General features: G+C 39.2%; 3 protein-coding genes across 3 annotated transcripts in view; 2 read left to right on the top strand and 1 right to left on the bottom strand.

Annotated features, from left to right (window-relative positions):
• The window catches only part of LOC134840251 (tubulinyl-Tyr carboxypeptidase 2-like), a 295,321-nt gene extending 288,517 nt beyond the window's left edge, over positions 1–6,804 (bottom strand). Inside the window, exon 1 of the mRNA XM_063855998.1 lies at positions 6,784–6,804. The gene's annotated coding sequence lies outside the window, so the exon portion shown is untranslated. The remainder of the gene's footprint in view (positions 1–6,783) is intronic.
• Positions 1–21,623, top strand: part of LOC134840249 (serologically defined colon cancer antigen 8 homolog) — a 143,294-nt gene that overhangs the window by 77,582 nt on the left and 44,089 nt on the right. The gene's annotated exons all lie outside the window — the stretch shown is intronic.
• LOC134839515 (protein fuzzy homolog) lies at positions 13,586–15,170 on the top strand. Its single transcript, XM_063855092.1, has one exon. It carries the CDS (start codon positions 13,602–13,604, stop codon positions 14,964–14,966), a length of 1,365 nt encoding a protein of 454 aa, XP_063711162.1. The 5' UTR covers positions 13,586–13,601; the 3' UTR covers positions 14,967–15,170.

Here is a 21,623-nt window from a genome sequence, read left to right as displayed (position 1 = left end):
ACGTTGTTAGTGCAATACCTCATGATGCAGAATCGGCATATGACGGGTGAAGATAAGAATCCAACATCGAGAGAAGAATGGAAGAAGATGAATGGAGGGATGCCTCTGTTGACGGACCTGTGCCTGGCAATGAGGTCGGACCCGATGGGGATAATCCGGGGTCTAGAGGAGGTGGTGACCTGCATTTACGGTCCAGCAGTGACGTACGCATTCCCAGATCCCATGGTAACAACGTATCGTTACTCTGTGACGCACTTGAGTCTTGTCAGCGTACTGGATGGGACGGCGCTCAATTGGTGTCAGCAGGAGGCGCTTAGAGCACAAATGAGCAATACGGTACTCTTTGGAAAAGTGAAAGATGCCGAGCTGATAGTGTACAACTTCAGGGGGCAGATGCAATGTAGAATGGGAGGCAAGCGAGAGGGTCCCATCGAAACGTATCCCAAGTTCTGGAATTTGAACCCACTGACGGCAGACGGACGAGAGATCTTGAGGATTCCTGCTTGGAAGGAAAGCTTTGCACTGGTTAAGAGGGAGCTGGAGGCCATGATGGAGAAAGAAATCCTGCCGGCCACCATGCCTGAGTTCCCTATAGTTAGGAGGATGACCTTGGGAATGAACAGCCCCTTGGTAGTTCCATCCATAATGGCGAGGATGACTACGGAAGAAGTGCAGAAGTACTTCACTGATGGCTGGGACCCCCTGTTCGTCGGCTATACGGCGGCGGTTTACTTCCACACTAGCGAGGCGAAAATAAATTCGTGGACGACGCAAGCAAAAAGGATGAGAGGCTCGCAGCCCCCTGGATATAAGGTGCGAAAGGTCTTGAGAGCTCTTGAGCAGGAGGGACTTGAGAATATGCTACCAATATGGGATGATGGCAGGATGATCATGATGGAGGGGCATGTCGCGTTGGTGGACGACATGAAATTTGCAACAAGAAAGTATAGGGCACCCTATGGCTTAGAACACGTGGAAATGAGACAGGAGGGAAAAGAACTGGATGCTGCAGGTCAACTGTATGTGGCCCTGACGGAATACAAGAGATTGGATCCGGCGACACCATCACCACTGTCAGTGGATACACCTGGAGACAAGAGGAGTGGAACCGTGGAGGACCGGTTCAAAAGAATTCTCGAGAGAAGAAGAAATGAGTCAGAAGAAGAGAGTATGGATGAAACTCTCAGCGAAGCCGGTGAGGACATGGAAGTGGGGAATACGCCTGAACCGAGACCATCAGGGGAGGAGCTCACCACTCAAGAGCTGTTGAAAGAATTGAGCGAGGAGAATTGGGCAGATACTGCCACTCCACCGCTGACCCCGTCCCCCCGGAGGAATCTGGAGTTGCCATTGGCAAGCGAGACCTCCAATATGGGGATGATACTCTTGAGCCCGGAGGAAAGGGAAAAGAATACTTTTGAGGGAAATAGGGACATGTTCCTGGGGTCTCTGAAGGACGATGCTTGGCAGGAGTTCTTGAAGGAATTCAATCAAGAAGTGGGCAGCGAGACGACGCTGGACAAATTCAAGGAGGAACTGTGGGACACAGTTGTGAAGTATGGAGAACCGCTTCTGATAGGAACGGGCCTGGATGAGAGGGCGAGAAAAGAGTTGCTGAACAAGCTGATAGAGCTGAGGAATTCACGATCGAAGACTAGAGAAGAGAAATGTGAGGACGGCTCTACTCTGAAACAAAAAACTGTAGATAAAATAGTTGATGATATAAAAGGGGATAAGGTTGGGACTAGTAATATGATTAAAAGTACTAATATCCTTAAGGCTCGAGCAGGAGGGAGGCAAGAGTTGGAGGGGTTGGAGGTAGACAGAGAGGTCGAATCAGTGATGATAGCCACAACACCCTCAAGCAGAGATGTGAAGACTCGCAAGAGGAAGAGAGAAGTAGAGGGATTGGGTAGTCCTTCAGTGGATGGTTTTGGCTCGATGCAAGACGGCGGCATGCAAGACGGCGGCATACCCTCGAAGTAGAGAGGGAGATAGAGGCTTCCACCAGTTCGACATCGGAGGAAGACTTTAAGCCCCAGAAGATAAACGTGAAGAGAGGTTCAACGAGCGGACAGACATGGGAAGTGGATGTCGGCAAAGAATGGGTTTCGAAGGCACACCAGGCCACGGGGAAGCAAGTGGCGAGTGATCCACTGGAGAGGAATAAAACGAGGAACACCTCCCGGACATGGTGGGTGGCCCTAGAGACATTGAAGGAAATGGAAGACTGCTTGAAGAAGTTGGACAGTGGAGTGGCTCGCAAACGACGCAATTGGGCCACCCAGCAAAAGGCTGGGGTTAACAAGATAGAATTGGCGAATCAGCTGAAGAGGTCCTGGCAGAACTTGTTGAAGGATCATTTCGAAGAGGCAATGAGGACATCCTCGTCAGCGCCGCCATTGATGGCGAATCCCTTCGTTAGAACCGCAGGACAATTGATGTTCACCTGGAGTCTGGTGGGAATAGAGTTGGAGACATTGACCTCATATGACAGGCTGAAGTTGGGAAGCAAGAAGCTAGATGTGTATCAAGCATTGATGCAACACGTGGCCAGGGATAATTCAGGCTTGAGCCTGGCTAGGAGGAAGGATGCCACATGTTTCTTGAGATGGATAATGTCAATGATGTCTGACAGCACCATCTTGGCGTGCCACCAAAGGGCAAGCGGAAGTAAAACCGTGGAAAAAAGAGTCTCAACGATCATCTTAAACGTGTATCAGAGTACTGGAATAGAAAAGGAAGATGGTTCCAGACTATCCCTAGAGAACCACAGAAAGCTAGATGAGGTGCGGAGGTTTTTTAACAAGAAGTTCGAAGAAGAACATGATGTTCACCGTAACCTGGCCTCGTCAGAGCAGTACTCGAGACCCAGCGAGAAGGGGGAATACCAATACGTGTCAGGAGTGATGGGAATAGCCTACAACCCCTTCTTAGACTCAGAAACTGGAGGCGCTCACAGGAACCACGAGGTAGCGGAGCTGCTGAAGTTTTGGACAGAAAAAATAATGGAAATAGACGCGGGGGAGAAAGAGAGGCCGAGCCTGGGCCTGATTCTTGAGAAAACACCGGAGGTGGTGAGCATACTGCGCTCGAACAAGAGAGTTGAAGTGAACATGGGTGATGGCAATGGCTTGCTGATCACGAACTTGGGAGTGGTATGGAAGTTACTAAGACCCTCCTGGTGCCCACATCCCCACGCGAGTCTGATCGAGGAGACCACCGAACGGGTGAGGTTAGCTCCAACGGAAGATGAAGATTTGGCAAAATTGAGTGTGGTGCACAAACTGATCTTACCTCAGATGAAGGAGTCAGGCGAAAAGACGAACAGTCTTGAGTCAGCAAAGAAGATGGAGCCGGGTAGCTGTCTGGATTCTACGTGTGGGAGTGGAGAGCACACCTGCGATGGACGATCATGTGTCAGGATATTGTCTTTTCAAAAAGAAGATCTGGTTACTTGGTTTGAAGACATCACGGAAAGGGAGAAAAGTGAAGTACAAATAGTGGCGGAGTGTTACGCGAGAACTACGGTGAACATAGCGACAGCTCTCGGATTCTTCTCGAGAACGTGTAGTCTGCAGTCACTGGAGAGGCTAGAGTCTGAACACCATTTAGTGACGGCGTTGAGCGTGGAATCATGGCCGGGAGTGTTGCAGGTGACTCAAAAACATATCCGGAGCTGGAAGGTTGGTCTCGAGGCAGAAATGGGGTTTCCCATGAGCGAAGCTTATGGCCTGCCGTTGAAAGCAAAATCCCTGATAGGGTCAATGATGGCCAATTTGTGCGGGAGCCACTACCCACTGCACATGGCGATGGTGGAAGCATCCAACCAGAGAATATTGGTGGACAAGGCCTTCTCAGTGCCCAAGTGCGTGAGGTTGGCTCGGGTATCGCATCACTCGCACAAGTTGTTGAGGAAAATCAGAGGGACAGTACCGAAAGAGTTGAGAGATGACTTGAGTGAAATCTGGGGAGAAGAGCTTTTGAAGTTGGAAAGTGAGAACACAAGCGATCACGAGAGACAAAACGTGATCGGAAAACCTGTGGGGGGTACTCCAAACATGGGAGAGAACGACACGATGCATGAGAAAATGATGGAGCTTGAGCCTCTCTTGGAAGCCTCGGGGGAGCGTAACCTCAGGAGCATTGAGATCACCCATGGAGAATGCCCATGCCACTGTTTAGCACAGACGGTGTGGTATCCAGACCACAAGAACCTTTGTCTGGTGTGGGATATGGAAGAAATTCGGTCGATCTGATTACCGGATCACCGCAGAAGGTGACGCTCTTAGTAGTGAGTACGATGCTGGCTCTGAGATGGATAGAGGAGAATATAACAAAGTATCGGGAAGCAAAGACGCCAACGGCTGAGTCAATATATGTGATAGACTACAGCAGGAGACTCGAGTTGTTTGAGACTGCATGCAAAGTATTCGCCATACCAACGGAAGTCAGACACGTATGGAGCCGCTTGAGGTACTTTCTATGGTTTCGAGCGACACTGACGTCTTGGTTATACATGACAACGAAAGATCACATGAGAAAGCATCAAAAGGAGTATCGACAGTTCCAGGCCGAGATTGGGCCGGAAGCTTTCAAGAGACCCCTGTTAACCCATCGAAATGCGATCACGACAGGATGGAAGAGAGTGGGTAAAATGTCTAGAGACAATACCAAAGCGAGGGAATCAATACTAGAGGAAGACTTGGCGAAGAACGTGAGCTTGAGCCTACACAACTCCTTTTGTTTGAACCGGGAATCAAGGGTGAAGGCACTACCCAATCAGGCAAAAAGGTTGCAGGAGCAAAAGGAATGGATGCGATCCTATGAACAGCTGAAGGCTTGGGAGGAGATCGTGATTAGCTCCGATGATGAAGAAGAACTGTTGGGACAGTTTGCCGTATCCAGTACTTCAGGAGACGGCACCTCCAAGGCGAAGAGTGCGAAATGAGCGGATGGCTCAAATGGATCTTGAGTCTTGAGAGGGAAAGGGGGCTTGAGTGTGGATCCGGGTGAAACCTGGGTTCACGAAAAAGAAATTTTAACGAAACAGATATTGTTATTAATATGCTATATCTATTATATAAATCAAAATGCTGCATGACAATTTCCTAATTGAATGGGACAAAAGAAATTTTAAATAATTGGCTTGAAAAGCGAGAATTCATAGGTGCAAGTGTGTGCAGATTTTGATTGCTGTTTAGCGATAGTGTGAAAATTTTACATGGCCGTGAATTTTGGGGTGTAGATAAGCTTAAGTCTGCTGCAAACTTCTGTAAATGACCACTGGCACTGTACCTTGAGCAACACTCAATTTTTTGGGACTCACTGGCAGACGACAGCACGCGATGAGGACATCGATCTTGAGTCCGGGGAGTATGTGCCAGTCGGTCATATTTGGAAGTTTGACCTTGAGAAAAGCAAGAGCACTTAATTTTGGGGTGAAATTTAATTTTTCAAAAATTCGAATGGAGCCTGTCATGCACGATTTTCTCGCGATAACTGAAAACCGAAAAAGAGAATTCAGAACGATCGAACAACACTCGCGGGAAAGTTGCTAGATGAAACAGTGGGAAATTGCTATTCGCAATTTCTGTCGGAATAGAACGAGAGTAGAGCTGTCCCATCTGAAACAGAGACAGGCGTATTCCCGAGAACTGGATTGTTATCACTCGATTGGATTACTATTTGAACTGAATTAGAGTGAACCTTCGGTGGAAAGGTGGACAGCTTGAGTGTCCCAATGGTTCACGAGAAACTACATCCTAGAGTTAAAACTTGTCCTTGTCATTGAAACATTAAAACTCATTTAGTTACGTTATTTAATTCTCGAGTTAATTACCGACTGAAGTACTTCCCTTTCTTGAGTGTGCTACGATGTGAGTACTTAATTTAAATTTCTAGAGTGTGTTTTATGATTGTTATGTTGAGGTAAGGCGAGTTTTAGGTTGATCCATCTGAAATGGATCAAAGTTCCACTGTCTAATATAAAGTAACTTAACGGATTGTTCCAACCCGGTTTTTAACGGCGTTCATGTATTTTGGGTATCTAGAGACCTGAGTATGGGGACGTTATTATTTCTAGAGTGGGGGATATTTTGGTAGTAGCCTTTAAGCTGTAACGGGTCGTAGTCTCATGTCACAAGCGAACCGAATTGGCTCCGACTGATTTGAGGTAGAAAAACACAAGAGATAGTGTCCCTGACTCTTGAGCCAATGGTTATAGGGCCTATTTTTCTTAAGCCTCATGTGTGACTACAGTAGACGAATGTTACATATATACGCTATATGTTTGGACTATCTATAAAATCGTTTGTAAAGTTTTGATACCAGCTCGTTCTTAATTCTTAAAACTGATGTTTTTTTAGTATCCGTAACTTCATATATTTTAATCAACCAATTTCTGAACTGTAACCGAACTTGTTTTGTTTTGTTGTTTTGTTTATTGCTTGTTTTCTGATGTTGTGTTTTTGTTTGATGTAACCAATGAATTTTAACCAACTTTATTATTTACACTGTGCTATACTGATGCCTCGGCTTTTTACTGTATAGTAATTCAGGTGTTCTTTCTTCTTCTTCTTCTTCTAATTAAATTCATTTAAATCATAAAATCGAACAAGGAACAATCTCACCCGAGCTCAGTAGGTCCAGCGGTGCACCACCAGACTCTTCAAGCCAGTTCCAGTTTCCACCTCCACACCGAAAGCCACTTGACAGACCTGTCTCTAAAATCCCTCAGAGGGCGCTCCACAAACAGGCACAAACATCAAATATAACAAATCTATTTAATAAGTTTATCACAACAATTAGGCTAAAAGGTACAGGCTTTCTGGTACAGATCTCTTTTGGCACATTGGCGACAAATATATCCCTGAGAAAGACCGCACGTTTTGCCGCACTGGTTTCGTCCCATGGATGGAAAATTAGTATTGGCAGGGGGTGACTCTGCACGTTTGAAATTTTGGAAGCCGGTTTTTTAGCCCAATTTTTCGCTCGCCTCCAGGCTATTCTCCCGGTTACTAATTTTCGAAAACTCATGAAACTTCTCCATCATCAGATTGGTTTTTGCGTCTATTCGGGCCTCCAATTTTGTCATGGTATGGCTGCTCATCCGATCATGTTCGTTCAAGGGTCATTTTCTTCAGTCAGGTTACCCTAAATCTAAAAATGTTTCTTTGCGAACCGATTTTTACATAAACCGTTATTCTAAGACTTAATAACCTATTAAAAGGCTATGAAAAATTTCGACCTATAATATCAGATTTATTCCAATCGGTTCAATGGTCTTTGAAAATTAAAAAAAGTGTTTCGTTTTTTTTGCCTTTTTCTCAACACTCACATAGACTTTCATAATTTTTTCTCGCAATTTTTGCTCAAATCGCTTGAAAATTTTTGATACAACGCAATAGCACTAAAAGATACTAAAATAATGCAATATAATGGACCAAAACTGTTTAGAAACAAACTTTTAGCCAAAAACTGTCATATTCGACCCTCCAAATGCTTCTTTAAAACTTAACATCTCTGTTTTGTTTCAAAATGCTACTGAGATGGTTGCCTTAACACCAAGCAAAACCGCTCGCGAAACACTTAAAAACTAAATTTTTCTACAGATTGATCTATGTCAAAACTTCACAAACAAAACTCAATTAAAAAATTATTTTCTCATTTTTCTGAGCTTATTTCTGCGCGGTTTCTTTTAAGTAGTTAACCGCACTTGTGCAGATGATTTTTTCCGTTCGAAGAATCTTGAATTACCAAAGTTTTGATGTTAACGAGTGGTCCAAAAATCTTATTTTTTGACAAAATGTGTTTTTTAACCTTATTTTAGTCTTGAATTTCACTTACTGTACCCTCTTATTTTTACCTTTTTTCCAATCAAACCATTTGATTCGGATTTTTGCAGTCGATGGAGGAACAAAGAAACCGGTCCCATTGTACCTCCTATCTTTCTTTTTTTTCAGAATTAGTTTCCCAACGATAACAAAACTGCTCTGACGATAACCAACAAACATTAAAGTGGGGCAAAAGGTTTTGAATTAACCATTAGTATAAAGTATAGAGAAATACTGAAAGTGTACAATTTATGCTGGAATGATATTCGATGAGAAATGTTTATTGATTGTGGCACAAAATGTTTATGTCGGTGTCTCGGGTACTACAGGACGTGTATTGCTGTTTCTTCCGGTGTCCTCTCAAGGCTATCAAGGCAGTTTTCACAAACATTAAAGTAGTCCCTCATGGCTCATGTTGTGTCTGACGCTCGACTGCCCTGACGCGCCGAACTACCATCCAGTCACCGGCAAAAATATCTTTAATGTGCTTAAATACTCATACACCACTCCATTGATAGCATTTAACAAACAATCAACAATCAGGAATGATAAGAATTAAATTGAAGCAACAGAAAATAGGAAATTCAAATCGAGTTTTGACCGACAGAACATATTCATATTGTTTTCGTTTTGTTTTAGGTTTTTTGAATTTTATTTTGTTTTTTGTTCTTTTTGGTTTAAGATACAATGACTTATTGATTTTTTCTTAATTTTCACTGTTTTCAGAGTCGTTTTTTTGGTCTTAGAGCCGAAGGAGAAGCCGGTCATTGACTTCCCACCTAAGCCCACGCCCCCCGAATTTTCGGTCATTACTAAATTGAAAAGTTAAACCGAGCTAACTGGAGGGTCCGTGCCCTCCGGCTAGCTCAATACGGGGCATTAATGCGCTTAAGTAGAAATAAGGCGTTCGTTGATAACAATGGTTAAATACCTTAATCAGGCCCACTCAAAAGTGCTAAGAAAAACTTCTACATAACATTTGCCCAGAAATTTCACTGCGGTTCCACGTGTTTTTCACCTTTTGAGCGAAGCCATATGATATTCGGTTTGTTCATGCGTCAACAATCGTGTTTAGATTTTATGGCTAGCGGCCGATCGAATCAAGTTTCTGTTTGTTGAAAATTTGTTTTGAATTTTAAAAAATTGAAAAAAAATTTTCAATCGTTAGAAATCAATTGAAAGAACATAATGGGAAACACATAGAAGGAACGTAAATTAAAAATTAAACAAAATTAACTGTTAAGAAAAGTTTTTTGGACTAAATTATAAGCACAACAACCTATTGATCTTTTGCTTGTACGCAAGTAAGACTTTTAACACCTGCGATAAGCAAGGTATTACAATCGGTACTTTGTTTTCTTTTCCGTATTTGGTCTAATTTTTAACTGCTTTATCGGTTTTGTTGGTTTAGTTGTCCCATCCAGGAGGTTTTTTGCCCAAAACATTTTTCAATGTAGTTGCTTTATTTTTTTGTTTTCGCAATTTTACAGTTTTTAATCAATTTAAAAATTTTATTGAAATTTTTTAATCAGTTCAGAAAGTTTTTATACAGTTTAGAATTTTTTTATTTTGTTTTGTCTTGAAAAGCTTCTGCTCAGGTTTTTCAGCTGTGTTACTGGTTCGTATTTACACTCGCGGTTAGCTAGAGAATTGCACTGGGTAGCGCTAGACTTTTCCATATCCTAAAGCTAGATATGGTAGGCTTAGGTTCAGTTCAAAAAAATTTAAATACATACTATTGTGTCCGGTCCAATTGGTCTGAAGGTATCAAAAACGCCTGCAACGGCAAAGCTTCTAGGTTTGTAAGGTCAAAAGGTTCCGTTTCAAAAATTGTCGTCTTATTTGTCTTCTGCTTATGTTTATCGTCTTAGTTGCCCTTTTGTAAAAATTAATCGCAAAAGTAAATGGCAAGGTAAGTTGTAGTTGCTTCAAATGTTTTTTTAATGTGTTTGTATTTTTACTAACCCAGACTTCGTGTATTTTTTTTATGGGTTGCGTTGAAACCTAATCCTGCACAATTGGTTTCGACGTAATTTTTCACGGGCTTAGTGTTTTATTTACGAAAAGATAAACTTATTGTTCTCCTCTGGATCGCAAAAATGCAAAAAAAAATTGAGGATGATGGTAATTTTTGCTTTGGTTTAGTTGTTTTTTTTTTCTATTGAGTATTTTTTTGCTTGATAGGTTTCGGCCAATAATAAATGGTCTTCATGCCTTCGTGTTCCTACTTTTGTGAATTCTTTTTGTAATTTTTTTTCCTATTTTTTTTTGGAATGTTTTCCTTTCACAATCAGCCTTATTAGTTTTGATAACTTCATTTTTTCGAAATGTTCTATCTTGCGATAAGAAGGGTACTGCAATCGGGTTTTAGATTTTGCCTTAAACAACAGTTGTCCAGAGGACTCCTTTCTGGACTCCTTTGCTTCTTCGTCCGCTTAGCAACTCCTACTCCCCTCGGTTGCAAATATTAAGCTTGTGAGTTTGTAATTTGAAATATCCGTCCTTTTAAAAATCTGATTTGTATGTTAGTTGTGATTTTTCCAACTCGATTTGTTATAATTTGTTTTCTGTGTCCTTTTTTCGGCTAAAAAGGTTTTGACATATTTTATATCGACTTGGTGGCCTAATACCCAGTAGTTTCACGGAAAACATAATTTCTAGGCTCTCCTCTGCGTTGCACAGAATGCTACACATCTTAGAAAAATTATAGTTCATTTTTTTCACGACAACAATTTTTTCGGAGTTTTTGTTTTACTTTTTTTTTTGGCGTGATCGGTTTTGGTTTTTTTTTGTATAGGTTTAATGGCCGCATATTACGGCTTTCGATGGTCGTATCAAGTTTTGGTGTGCTTGTCTGTGTTTTGAGGGGGACTACGTTTTCTCATTAATTGAAGTTTTTTTTGAATTTTTTTTCTGCGTCTTTCTTTTACTAGTTTTTTCGGCTTGATATGTTGCAGCTTATATTACATCGGCTTAGTCGCCTCGTACTTCATCGGTTCACGAGCTGTGTAAGTTTTTCTTGTCTTGATAGGTTTATGTTTATACTACATTGGCTTATTCGCCTCATATTGCGTCGTTTCACTCGCGATGTATGTGTTTTGAGAGTGGTTTTTTATTTGTCTGAAATTTTTTCGGTTTTTTCCGGGCTTTACTTTTTTTTCTTTTTCGACTTATATAGTGGCCGCTTTTTGTTTCATTTGACGCGAGAATAAAATTTCTGAGTGAGTGTGTTTGTTTGAGGGTGAGGGGAACTTAATAATTTTTTTTTTAAATCTTCGGCCTACAGGGTTTCTGCGAAAGTATTTTCGGCTTTGATACCGCTTGATATTTTTTCTTACGATGCTAGTTTCACATTCTATTGTCTTGGCTCGATGTTAATTGAAATCAAGCCTTATCAGTACATCAGTTTTTTTTCGAAATTTTCATTTTTTTTGACTTAGCGGCTTTCTTGTTTTGCATTGCAAGTGTTGGGAAGCTCAGCTTTGCCTTTGTGTCGAATTTTTTATTCGATTTTTGCGGCTTTATGGTTTTGTTTTGCAAGTGGTGCGAAGCTCAGCTCGGAAATTTAAATTGAATTTTGGCCGACATAAAATTGTCATATTGTTTTCGTTTTGTTTTAGGTTTTGAGCATTTTATTTTGTTTTTTTTTTCGCTCTTTTTGGTTTAAGATACATTTGATTATTGATTTTTTTCTTACTTTTCACTGTTTTTTTTTAACTTTACGCCTTGACAGTTTTTTTTTGTTCTTAGAGCCGAGCCGAAGGAGAAGCCGGTCTTTGACTTACCACCTAATACCCCGCTCCCCAAAAGTCTTAACTAAGTTGAAAATTTAAACCGAGTTAACTGGAGGGTCCGTGCACTCCGGCTAGCTCAATGCGGGGCATTAATGCGCTTAAGTAGAAATAAGGCGTTCGCTGATAACAATGGTTAAAACCTTAATCAGGCCCTTTCAAAAAAGGCTGAAAAAAACTTCTACGTAACATTTGCCCAGAAGTTTCACTGCGGCGGAAACTAGAAAAAGTCTGAATTGAAGGCTGGCTGACGTCAAAAAACTACAATTCCACTGTTTTCCACCTTTTGAGCCAAGTAATTCGATTTTTGGTTTTTTAATGGGTCAACAATCGTGTTAAGATTTTATGGCTAGCAGCCGATCGAATCAAGTTTCTGTGGAAAGTTAGTGTTGAATTTATAAAAAATCGAAAAAGTTTTCAATCGTTCTGAGGTTAAGAAATCAATTGAAAGAACATGCTGCGAAACACATAGAAAGAACGTAAATTAAATATTTAATAAAATTAATTGTTAAGAAATGTTCTTGAGACTAAAGTATAAGCACAACAACCTATTGATCTTGTGCTTGTACGCAATGAAGACTTTTTATACCTGCGATAAGCAAGGTATTACAATCGGTTCTTTATTTTCTTTTCCGTAAAAAAACTTTGTTCACAGGACTCATTTGGGCTCCTGGTGGTAAAATGGTCTACACTGAATTCAAATTTCTTAGCGCTTAGTGTTTTGCATGTTTAACTTGAAGGTAAAGAATGGGCCAGATTTGAATCAAAGAAGGTACCGGATTTAAATCTGACAACGAATTGTTTTTTTTTCAAAAAGGTAAATGTTAAAATTGGCTTAGTCGCCTCATATTGCGTCGTTTCACGCGCTATATTTGTGTTTTGAGGGTGACTTTTTATTTGTCTGAATCTTTTTCGGTTTTTTTCCGGGATTTTTTTCCTTCTTTTTCGGCTTATATATTGGCCGCTTATTGTTTCATTTGACGCGAGAATAAAGTTTGTGTATGAGTGTGGTTGTTTGAGACTGAGGGGAACTTGATAATTTTATTTAAAAAATTTTCGGCCTAAAGGATTTTTGCGAAGGTATTTCCGGCTTTGTTACCGCTTGATAGTTTTTCTTTTCAATGCTAGTTTCACATTCTGTTGTCTCGGCTCGAGTTTGTTTCAATTCAAGCCTTATCAGTAGATCTGTTTTTTTTCGTAATTTTCATTTTTTCTGACTCAGTGGCTTTCTTGTTTTGCATTGCAAGTGGTGGGAAGCTCAGCTTCGCATTTGTGTCGATTTTTTTATTCGATTTTTGCGACTTTCTGGTTTTGTTTTGCAGGTGGTGCGAAGCTCAGCTCTGCCTGAGTTGTAACTTCAAAATCAATCAATCATCCGGAGCATCTGGCTTAAAGGTAACACAACTGATTGAAACCGCAAAGGGTTGCGGTTCGAATACGACCGGGGCCTAATTTTTTTTGTAAACTAGTGTTTTGTGCTTTTTCAGGCTATCGTCCGTCTGTTTATATTTATCGGCTTGCTTCTCTTCGCCCGACTTTTTTTTGAAGGTTCAGCTTTCCTCCAAGTTACTGTAGCCCCCATGCATGAGACGACTGAGCCCTCGAGTTCGATTTCAGTCGAGACCTGTTTTTTTTTGCAAACAAAGTGTTCGGCTAATTTAGATTATTGTTGGTCTGCTTGTTTTTGTCCACTTTGTTCCGTAGGAATATTTTTTTTTGATAATTTGGTTTTTTCTTGTATTCCGAAAGCTTTGTAAAGTTACTAATGATACAGGCAGTTTTGTTCAGAATATTTTGGGATTTTGTAGTATTTTATTGACTAAAACGACTTTTTCAATTTTTTCAGGGTGATTTCAATCAAAGTCATCCATATTTGTTCCTCAAGTGGTTTGAGCTTATAGTGGTTTGAGCGTGTTTGAGTGGTTTGAGCGTGTTTATTATTCAGTTTGAGCTAATAGATCGTTTCAGGGTAATAATGACATCTATAATTGTTCTAGTGCCAGAAACTGGACAGGTTTTGCTTCAGAAGAACGTAAATTCAAGTAATATTCCCTCAATTACCTACTTACCTATGGGCGGGACGTTTACTTACGGTCAAAGGTTTGATGTAAGGCTCGAAAAGTTTAAATGTGAGCATCACATCACAAGCTTTCTTCCAGTTTCGGAGTTTATCATGATAGTGGCTGTCCAGAAAAACGAAGTTCAAGTTGACGAAGAACATACCTATTACATGAACTGTGTAATACAGGATTTCGCCGCCGGTATGGTCCTTCTGAAAGGACGAAACGAACTTAGTGGGGCTGCCTTTACCTCGTATGACATCAATTTACACACAAACAGATTGCAACGAGAGTTCCAGATGTTTACCCCATTCTTTGAGCAACTTATCAGATCGTCTTCAGCTCCTAGCGTTCTTCTCAACACTTGCGATTTCATCCTCAGTGAAAAACGTAAAGACTTGAACGAGCTGCTCGAAGGCTTCACAGAAAGTTGTGAATGCTTACACGCTTGCATAATGATGGGAGGTAAAATCGTTTGCGGTACGAGCGAATGGTTTAAACTAATTAAGATTCCTGAAATGCGATTAATTGTATCCTTCGTTACTTCAATTTACGAAAACACCCTGTCTTCGATCTCAGACATTCCGGTATATCTACCTTACACAAATCCTGCAGCACCAATTAGACTTTTGAGGGTGCAACTCATGCAAGATGCGATGCTCTGCATGTTGTGTGAAAACGACGTCAAAATCCAGACAGTGATAAACCAGATTGAACAAATTCTGGCCACAAAGATTGATTTAATTCAAGGTGCTCTTCACATAAAGGACAGATGTTTCCCGATTCAAAGCCAAGCAAACGCGCATGTTCAAGCCTTCTGTTGTTATAGCAGAACTACTCGGCTTTCTGTACTCTCATTCAATCCTCACACAAATATTGCGAGCGACTCTTCAGTTGCAGCAGGCGCCTCCAGAACCATGGACAAGGACACTATGCGCACATACTTATGCGATTTTATCAAGACAAATTTCGAGATGATCAGAATGATCGATTGTCAACCTTCAGCTACCTCACTAACAGACAACAACACACAAGGTGCTAACGCTTCAGGCGAGACGCCGACGTCTGAAGAACAAATGGCCAAAGAAGTCGATTCCAGCGAGGGTCCTGAAAATGATATGTCGGAGCTGTACTGGGTCAAGAAGGGTTGCAAAGTGTTTTTATTAGGCGTGACCAACTACATAATGATAGTTTTGTTCAACTCGGAGACGCCCACATACCCGATGAGGTCTATATCAACGACACTCCTCGAATCTATCACATCAGCATCAGATTTCTAGCCTTTTCCTGCAATGTAATAATTTTGAAATCTTTTAAATAACAAATTCAGGACAAACTGGGGTGCTCAAGTGTTCACAAGTTGAAGCAATCAAATATTTACTTATATTTAAGTCCTTAATTTGTTTTCGATTCGCATGATTACTAATTTTTCAGCCTTTGTGTTTAATATTAATTTCAAGAAAAAATAATCAACTAATAACATGTTTTTGTCCTGGACCTTAGCAAAAAGAAAAGTTCTGTGCATTTCTACGAATGCGACTAGGAAGTTCTATGATTTAAAAACATAGAATGCTTGAAAACAACTTGTCTATCAGAAATAGCAAAAATCATTAAGAACTTGCTTAAAACATTGTAACGAACACAAAGTGTTTTCTATACCTCTGCAGTAGAATCAATGTGCCTTTCAAACGTTCTTCCGAGAAAAATTCCACGAGGTTAACTCATGCACATGGCGAGTGCTATGAGTTTGTGGAATCTGGAACACCCTGAAAAAATTCAATTTCGTGCCAGATGAAAACTGAGGGGTGAAAACCCTTGGACAGTTGTCCAAAAGCGTGTACTACCACTAGTACCTTTTCTGAGGACATAGGTCTGGGGCTTGATTCTCTTCAGGTATGCAAATTTTTATGCAAATTGTTGCTACGGCCCGGTGGCCGCTTTGACTACCTCAAAGAAAAGTAGTCATATTTAGTCTCACTTTCAAGCCGTCTCAGCCGTGATTCGGATTCCAAAGCTGTCTCAGTTTTGAGAAAAACGGATCGGAATTTTTCAGCTTTTGAGACCAGGACACAAAAGTTACGAATGACGCTGAGCTCTCGATTCAATTCTATTGCTTTTTTTAACTCTAAGTTAGCTATTTTTGCCTCTAGTTTTTGCAATTTCTGACCTAATTCAATCACCTCTTACTAAAAAAAACTTCCTGGATTCCCTTGCAGCAACCGTTATTCAGAATTTTTGCTACTCTTTGCGCAGCAATCGGCTATCAATGCTGCCATTCAGTGTACGTGAAATGAGTTATCACTTTTCCAATTCGTGAAGTATAAAAGGTTGGTTTTTTTAGGAGATTGTTCATGTTAATTTTTTTATCATCACAAATTTTCAACGCGAAAAAAATTGAATCTGATGAAGTTTGATATTTCTCTTGTGAGGCATGCAGGTGAAAGTCTTAGCTTAATTGTTCCGACCATTTGAAAAATATGGAGGATCTCGGGTGTGTTTTGTTTCTTTTTTCTTTATTTTCCACGCGGAATCTGGTACCACGAATAATCATCGGAATGGGTCGAGTAATATACCAAAATAAAGCCCTTTCAGTCGTGATATACCAAAATGAAGACCGTTGAGTCATTTTTTTAACATATTTTTAAAAATATTTCTTATATTACTATGACAGTCGATTATGCCTAATTTATAGATTTACGTCTGCTCCTTTTATCACACCACCCAGAAAAACTGAACTAGTTTTGAAAAAAAAATTTCTTTTGCAGTTTTATTAAAGACTGGTCGGAACATATGTGCTACTTGCACAGTTACGGGCTTTTGATGTTAAGCTTTCTCATTGTATTAATTTCTCATGTTTAACAAATGAATTTTTTCACGTTTAGGCTACAGCGTATATTGCAATGATTAAGAAATTTTTTCGATTTTCAAAATTGACTCGAGTGTTTTCTTCACTAGGTTGGAAGTTAGCAACTGGATAGTGGGTTGCTGTCAGTTTTTCCTAAGGGTAATATTTGGAGGGTAATATGCCCTCCAAATATGAATAGACAGTTTCCTTTAGTTAGGAGAAGACGATTTTTGTAATTGCTTCGCAAATTCTCTGAAAACTTGAATTTGAAAGTTTTTCAAAATTTGAAGTTCACACTCCTTTAATTGGGTGCCAAATTTGAATTTCCAAACCGTGTAGTTCAATGCTGTCAGAATACTCTCAGGGGTCGCAAATCTTGCCTCCAAATATGACTGCTCAAATCTTTTTACTTTCTGAGATATGGCGGCTTTTATCATTTTTCCAAAAACTTGGATTTAAAATTCACGAATTTTGAAATGATTAACCCTATAGTGGGATGTTCTCTGCGCACAATCCGAGATTTCCTCCAAATTTAACTGCTCAAACCCTTTTAGCTTCCAAGATCTGTCGTTGCTGTGATTTTTCAAAAGTTTTCAAGTTTTAATTTTTCAAGTTTTCAAAAAAAACACCCCAAAATTTGAATTTTTTGACCTTTTGATTATGTACACCCAGCAGTTGCAGAATGGGCCTCCATCCAAAAATATGACGTTGTTTTGTGATATTTCAAAAGTTTTAAATCCTAAAAACTGAAGTACTTCTCAAAATTTATATTGTTCTACTGCAAGGTTTAAGTATCGGGATGTGGCGATTTTCATTGTTTTGAAAATTTTCAAAATATTCATGTTTTTTTTTCTGCCTGATGTTTTTCAAATTATTACTTTAGAGTTTATATTTTTGATGGCAGCAAATGATACACATACGGGCTACTAAAAATAACTAAATAACAGGAATATTGTGAAAATATGTGATTTTACATATAAAATCATTTGAGATTTTTTTTTAAATATGGATGTGCAGTTGTATGCTGGCGACAATTCTAGGGTTTAAATCTGAGCCTGAAACCCAATATATTGCAGATATGATCGTATATTGATAAAAGAACGTTAACTGAGCGATATACCAAATTGAAGCCCTTTCTGTCGTGATTCAAAGGACATAAAAAAATTTCAAAAAGTTTTCTCAGTATCGAGAAATGGTTTAAATTTTTTTTTATTTTTATTTCAATTTTGAGAGAATAAAGGGTGAGAGCAGGCTTGGTACAGCTTAATTATGCTTATTTTAAGCACCAAAAACTTAGTTATATTAGTTTTTGTTGAAGTTATGCAAATTTTTGCGTGACCGCTTTGACTACCTCAAAGAACGGTAGTCATTTGTAGTCTCATTTTCATGCTGTCTCTGCAATTATTCGAATTCCAAAGTTGTATCATTTGAGAAAAACTGGTCCAAAATTTTCCGCTTTTGAGACCAACTGACTTGAAATTTACGAATGATTCTGAACTCTCAATTCAATTCTAATGCTTTTTTTTACTCTAATTTAGCTATTATTGCCTCTAATTTTCGCAGTTTCTGACCTAATTCAATCACTATCACCTCTTGCTAAAATGTCATGGATTCCTTTGCATCAATTGTTGGTCAGAATTTTTCACACTCTTTGCGCAGCAATGGGCTATCCATGCTGCCACTCATTGCAAGTGAAGAATAAGTTAATATAACCAGAAGCGATTTCGAGCATACTAATGTTTTGATCAAGCCAAGCGGATATTGCACTGTAAAGTGGAAACCATTATAATAAACATACATTACTAATTTTTCTGTTGCTTAGACTCAATTACTTATTTGAAAAATTCAAAAGAACGTTTAATAAACTACTTGTTTAATAAAATCATTTGAATCATTGAAATGATCAATCCTTGAAATCATTGAAATGATCAATCCTTGAAATGTCGGCACGTTACAGTGTACTACAGTAACGTGCCGACATGCACTTTTGCTCTAAACTGCAAATTGAACTATTGATTTATGTTGCAGTATTCTTTAGTAATTGTATCAGTTTTTTATATAGTGTTTTATTGGAAAATTTAGGTGTTGCTCTATTATCTGTCTGGTTCAGCTTAGTTTCCACAGCATGAATTTTCACCCGATTCAAAGTTTTTTGACTAAAGTTGTTTATAATTTGATTTCTTACTGTTATGTGTAAAAATTAATAGTCCACGTTTTGTATAACTTCTCGTTAGTTTTTTTTTTTCACTTAAAAGTTTTTTTTTCGTTTTAATAGTTTCGGACAATGTTTTATTGTTCTAGACGCTTTATATTGCGTGATTTAGAGGTAACAATAGATTTGTAGGCTCTGTGCTTCAGACGGGGCGATATAAAAACTTCGAGATTCAAAGCTGTACCATATTTCTTGACATTTTTAATAGAACATTTCCTGATAATTTTAACAAAAACTATGTTTCCAGCTTAGTTACCGCTAGATAAATTTTTATTGAATTTTAATTTAACGCTGGCTATTGTTTTTTGCCACATTGTTTTCTTTTTTTGTGAAATACATTCGTCGAGACTCACATATAAACATTTTTAGAGACATTTTGATCGATTTTTTTAAAATAATTTTTCGGCTTGGTGGTTTTTGTCTTATTTACACAAGCAAAGCGTGTGTTATAGGATGAACTATCTTTTTTTTCAAACCTAGGTCGCAAATATTGTTGCGACGCAAGTATTGTTGCGACAAAGTGTGTTCATTTTGAAAGTGTACATTTTGATCAATAACCAGCTATTAAGTACAGCCAATGCTAAGGATATTACCACAGACTATTATATTGCAAATAGCACTTCAGTTTCAAGGTATTATGGATCTGTATCGTAGAGGTAAAGAAGGAGACAAAATAAGAGGATTCGAACCTGGACAGGGTCGGAGGTTTTTAATGAACTTTTTCGTATACTAGTTTAAATGCGTCCGCGCTATAAATTGAGGCTTGATAGTTGGTAAATTTCTTTTTTTTTTTGGCACTGCTTATGTCTCATAATTGTCGTGCGTCACTTGAGAATTTTTGTAGACTCAAAGTTTTACTCATTCAGTTTTTCTCTGTAGCGTTATCGGTCATATTTTTGCTGGTGTATGCGAAGTGTATACACAAGCAAAAATGTTTTGCTTAACAGAATCACTTGGTATCTTGGCTCATAATGTATTCATTTGTCTCAGCATCTCCGACACACTTAGTTGGAAGTATTGAATACACCTTGGACGGCAGAGGTCCTGGGTTCAAATTTGACCAGGCTCTGTATTTTTTAAGGGGGAAACTCAGCTCCAAAAAATTGTTGGCCTATGATTTGTCTGCTGATGTTTTGTCGGCTTATTTGATAAATCTGAGAAGTGATTTTTTTGTGCTCTAAGCAATTTTCGTTTTAAAACCGTTTAGTGTTTTGATTTGCTCCTGCAATTTGTAATTTTACCAACTTTGACTGGTCGTTTTATGGGAAGCATTACTTTAATGCTACACTCCGGATCGCATAAATAGCTAAAGTTTCAAGAATAAAATTTTACAGTTCGAAGTTTTTCATGACATTTATTTTGATTTCGGTTCTACGGGGAATTTACCCAAGTTATGTCGGATCAGTTTCAGCTCAATAATTGTTTTTGAATTTTCATTAATCGCCGTCGATTGTGTTTCTTGACGTGTTTTCTGCAAAGAACATTCCAAGCAACATTTTGAAATTTTTGTTTTGAAACGTTTCTCAATTTATTTTGGACGTAGTGGCACTCCTTCCCCGTCTGCTAGCTTACAATGATCTTTTTATGTGGTATCGGAAGTGTCGAAAATTGTGATCATGATATTTCAAAAATTTCGATATTCAAAATTTAAGATTTTCTGAACAAGTATCGGTCTTCTGTTCTGCTTCCTTGAGTTCAATAGAAAGTTTCCTAGTTTCGCAAGATTTTTGTTTCTGGTGCGATGACTCTTTAATGAACTCGAGCTTTCCCTTTTTCATGGATCATCGAATAGCGAACGACACTTATTAGAGGCCATGGCTTTTCAGGTCAATATGACAGACTTAGAGGCAAGTCTGACGTCTATGGACTGGCTTCCAAAGCTGAGTATGACAGCTGCGGGAATCGGAAACTTCTCTCCTCCGACCTCTAAATCCGAGTCATCGTCGGACTCCAGAGCGAGTAAAAATATCCAATCTGTTAGCAGTAGTGTAGTCCACGCAGAGCCAGTTGATTACAAAAGTGACCCAACAGCTAAGCCTTCGCATAGTTACGCCCATCTGATAACAATGGCGATCAATGAAAGTCCAAATAAGAAAATGTCGCTGAGTGAAATATACCAGTGGATTTCGGACAACTTCGCTTATTATAGACACAGTCACACTGGGTGGAAAGTAAGCTGATCAATTTTGTCTTCAAATCAATATTCTGGTGAACTGTTCTCAGCTCAAATAACGATAGAGTGAAATGCTTACAGGACTGAAATTGGCATCTTTGTGAGTTAAAAAAAGATGCAGTATAAAAATGTTTCTGTTTTAGAATTCTATACGACACAATCTATCTCTAAACAAATGCTTCGTCAAAGTTCCCAGATCTAGAAACGACCCTGGAAAGGTACACTTATTTTGTGGGCTCGAGTCTGAAAACTCATTGGTTTTCTCAAAAACAAACTTTTCTTGCTTTTTCTAAGGATGGAAATGTAATAATTAAAGATATGCTTAGTTGATACTGAGGAATTGATTATGAACAACCTTGTTTAAGTGATGATGAAGAACTGTTTAGGGATCCTACTGGACAATCGACAACAATCCTCAAGTGGAACCTCTTCAAAAGAACCCCGCTCTAGTTATGTACCAGGACAACAGCAACAGTGTCATCCGAAAACAGAGGAAAATCGAAATACCGGTCAGTCATTCATCATTAACTTCAGCAGTATCTGAAGTGTGCTAAGCGATTTAAATTCAGTCAAAAACAAGGTCCTTTTGACACCATTCGAAAATTTGAATAGATGATGGAACCTGATTTTAGTGATCTCGCTAAGTGTTCCATGCAATCGCAGGCATAGATACATGTTAAAATGGCGCAGGTGGGGTGTTGGTGGCC

The sequence above is a fragment of the Symsagittifera roscoffensis genome, chromosome 2 (genome assembly GCF_963678635.1).
Source record: "Symsagittifera roscoffensis chromosome 2, txSymRosc1.1, whole genome shotgun sequence".
In the NCBI taxonomy this organism is placed as follows: domain Eukaryota; kingdom Metazoa; phylum Xenacoelomorpha; order Acoela; family Convolutidae; genus Symsagittifera; species Symsagittifera roscoffensis.
Note: the sequence above shows the minus strand (reverse complement) of the source record. Positions and strands in the feature narration are given on the sequence as shown.

What these genes read in the sequence shown, in the direction of transcription:
- LOC134839515 (XM_063855092.1), top strand. Translation starts at nt 13,602, where the DNA reads ATGACATCTATAATTGTTCTAGTGCCAGAAACTGGACAGGTTTTGCTT.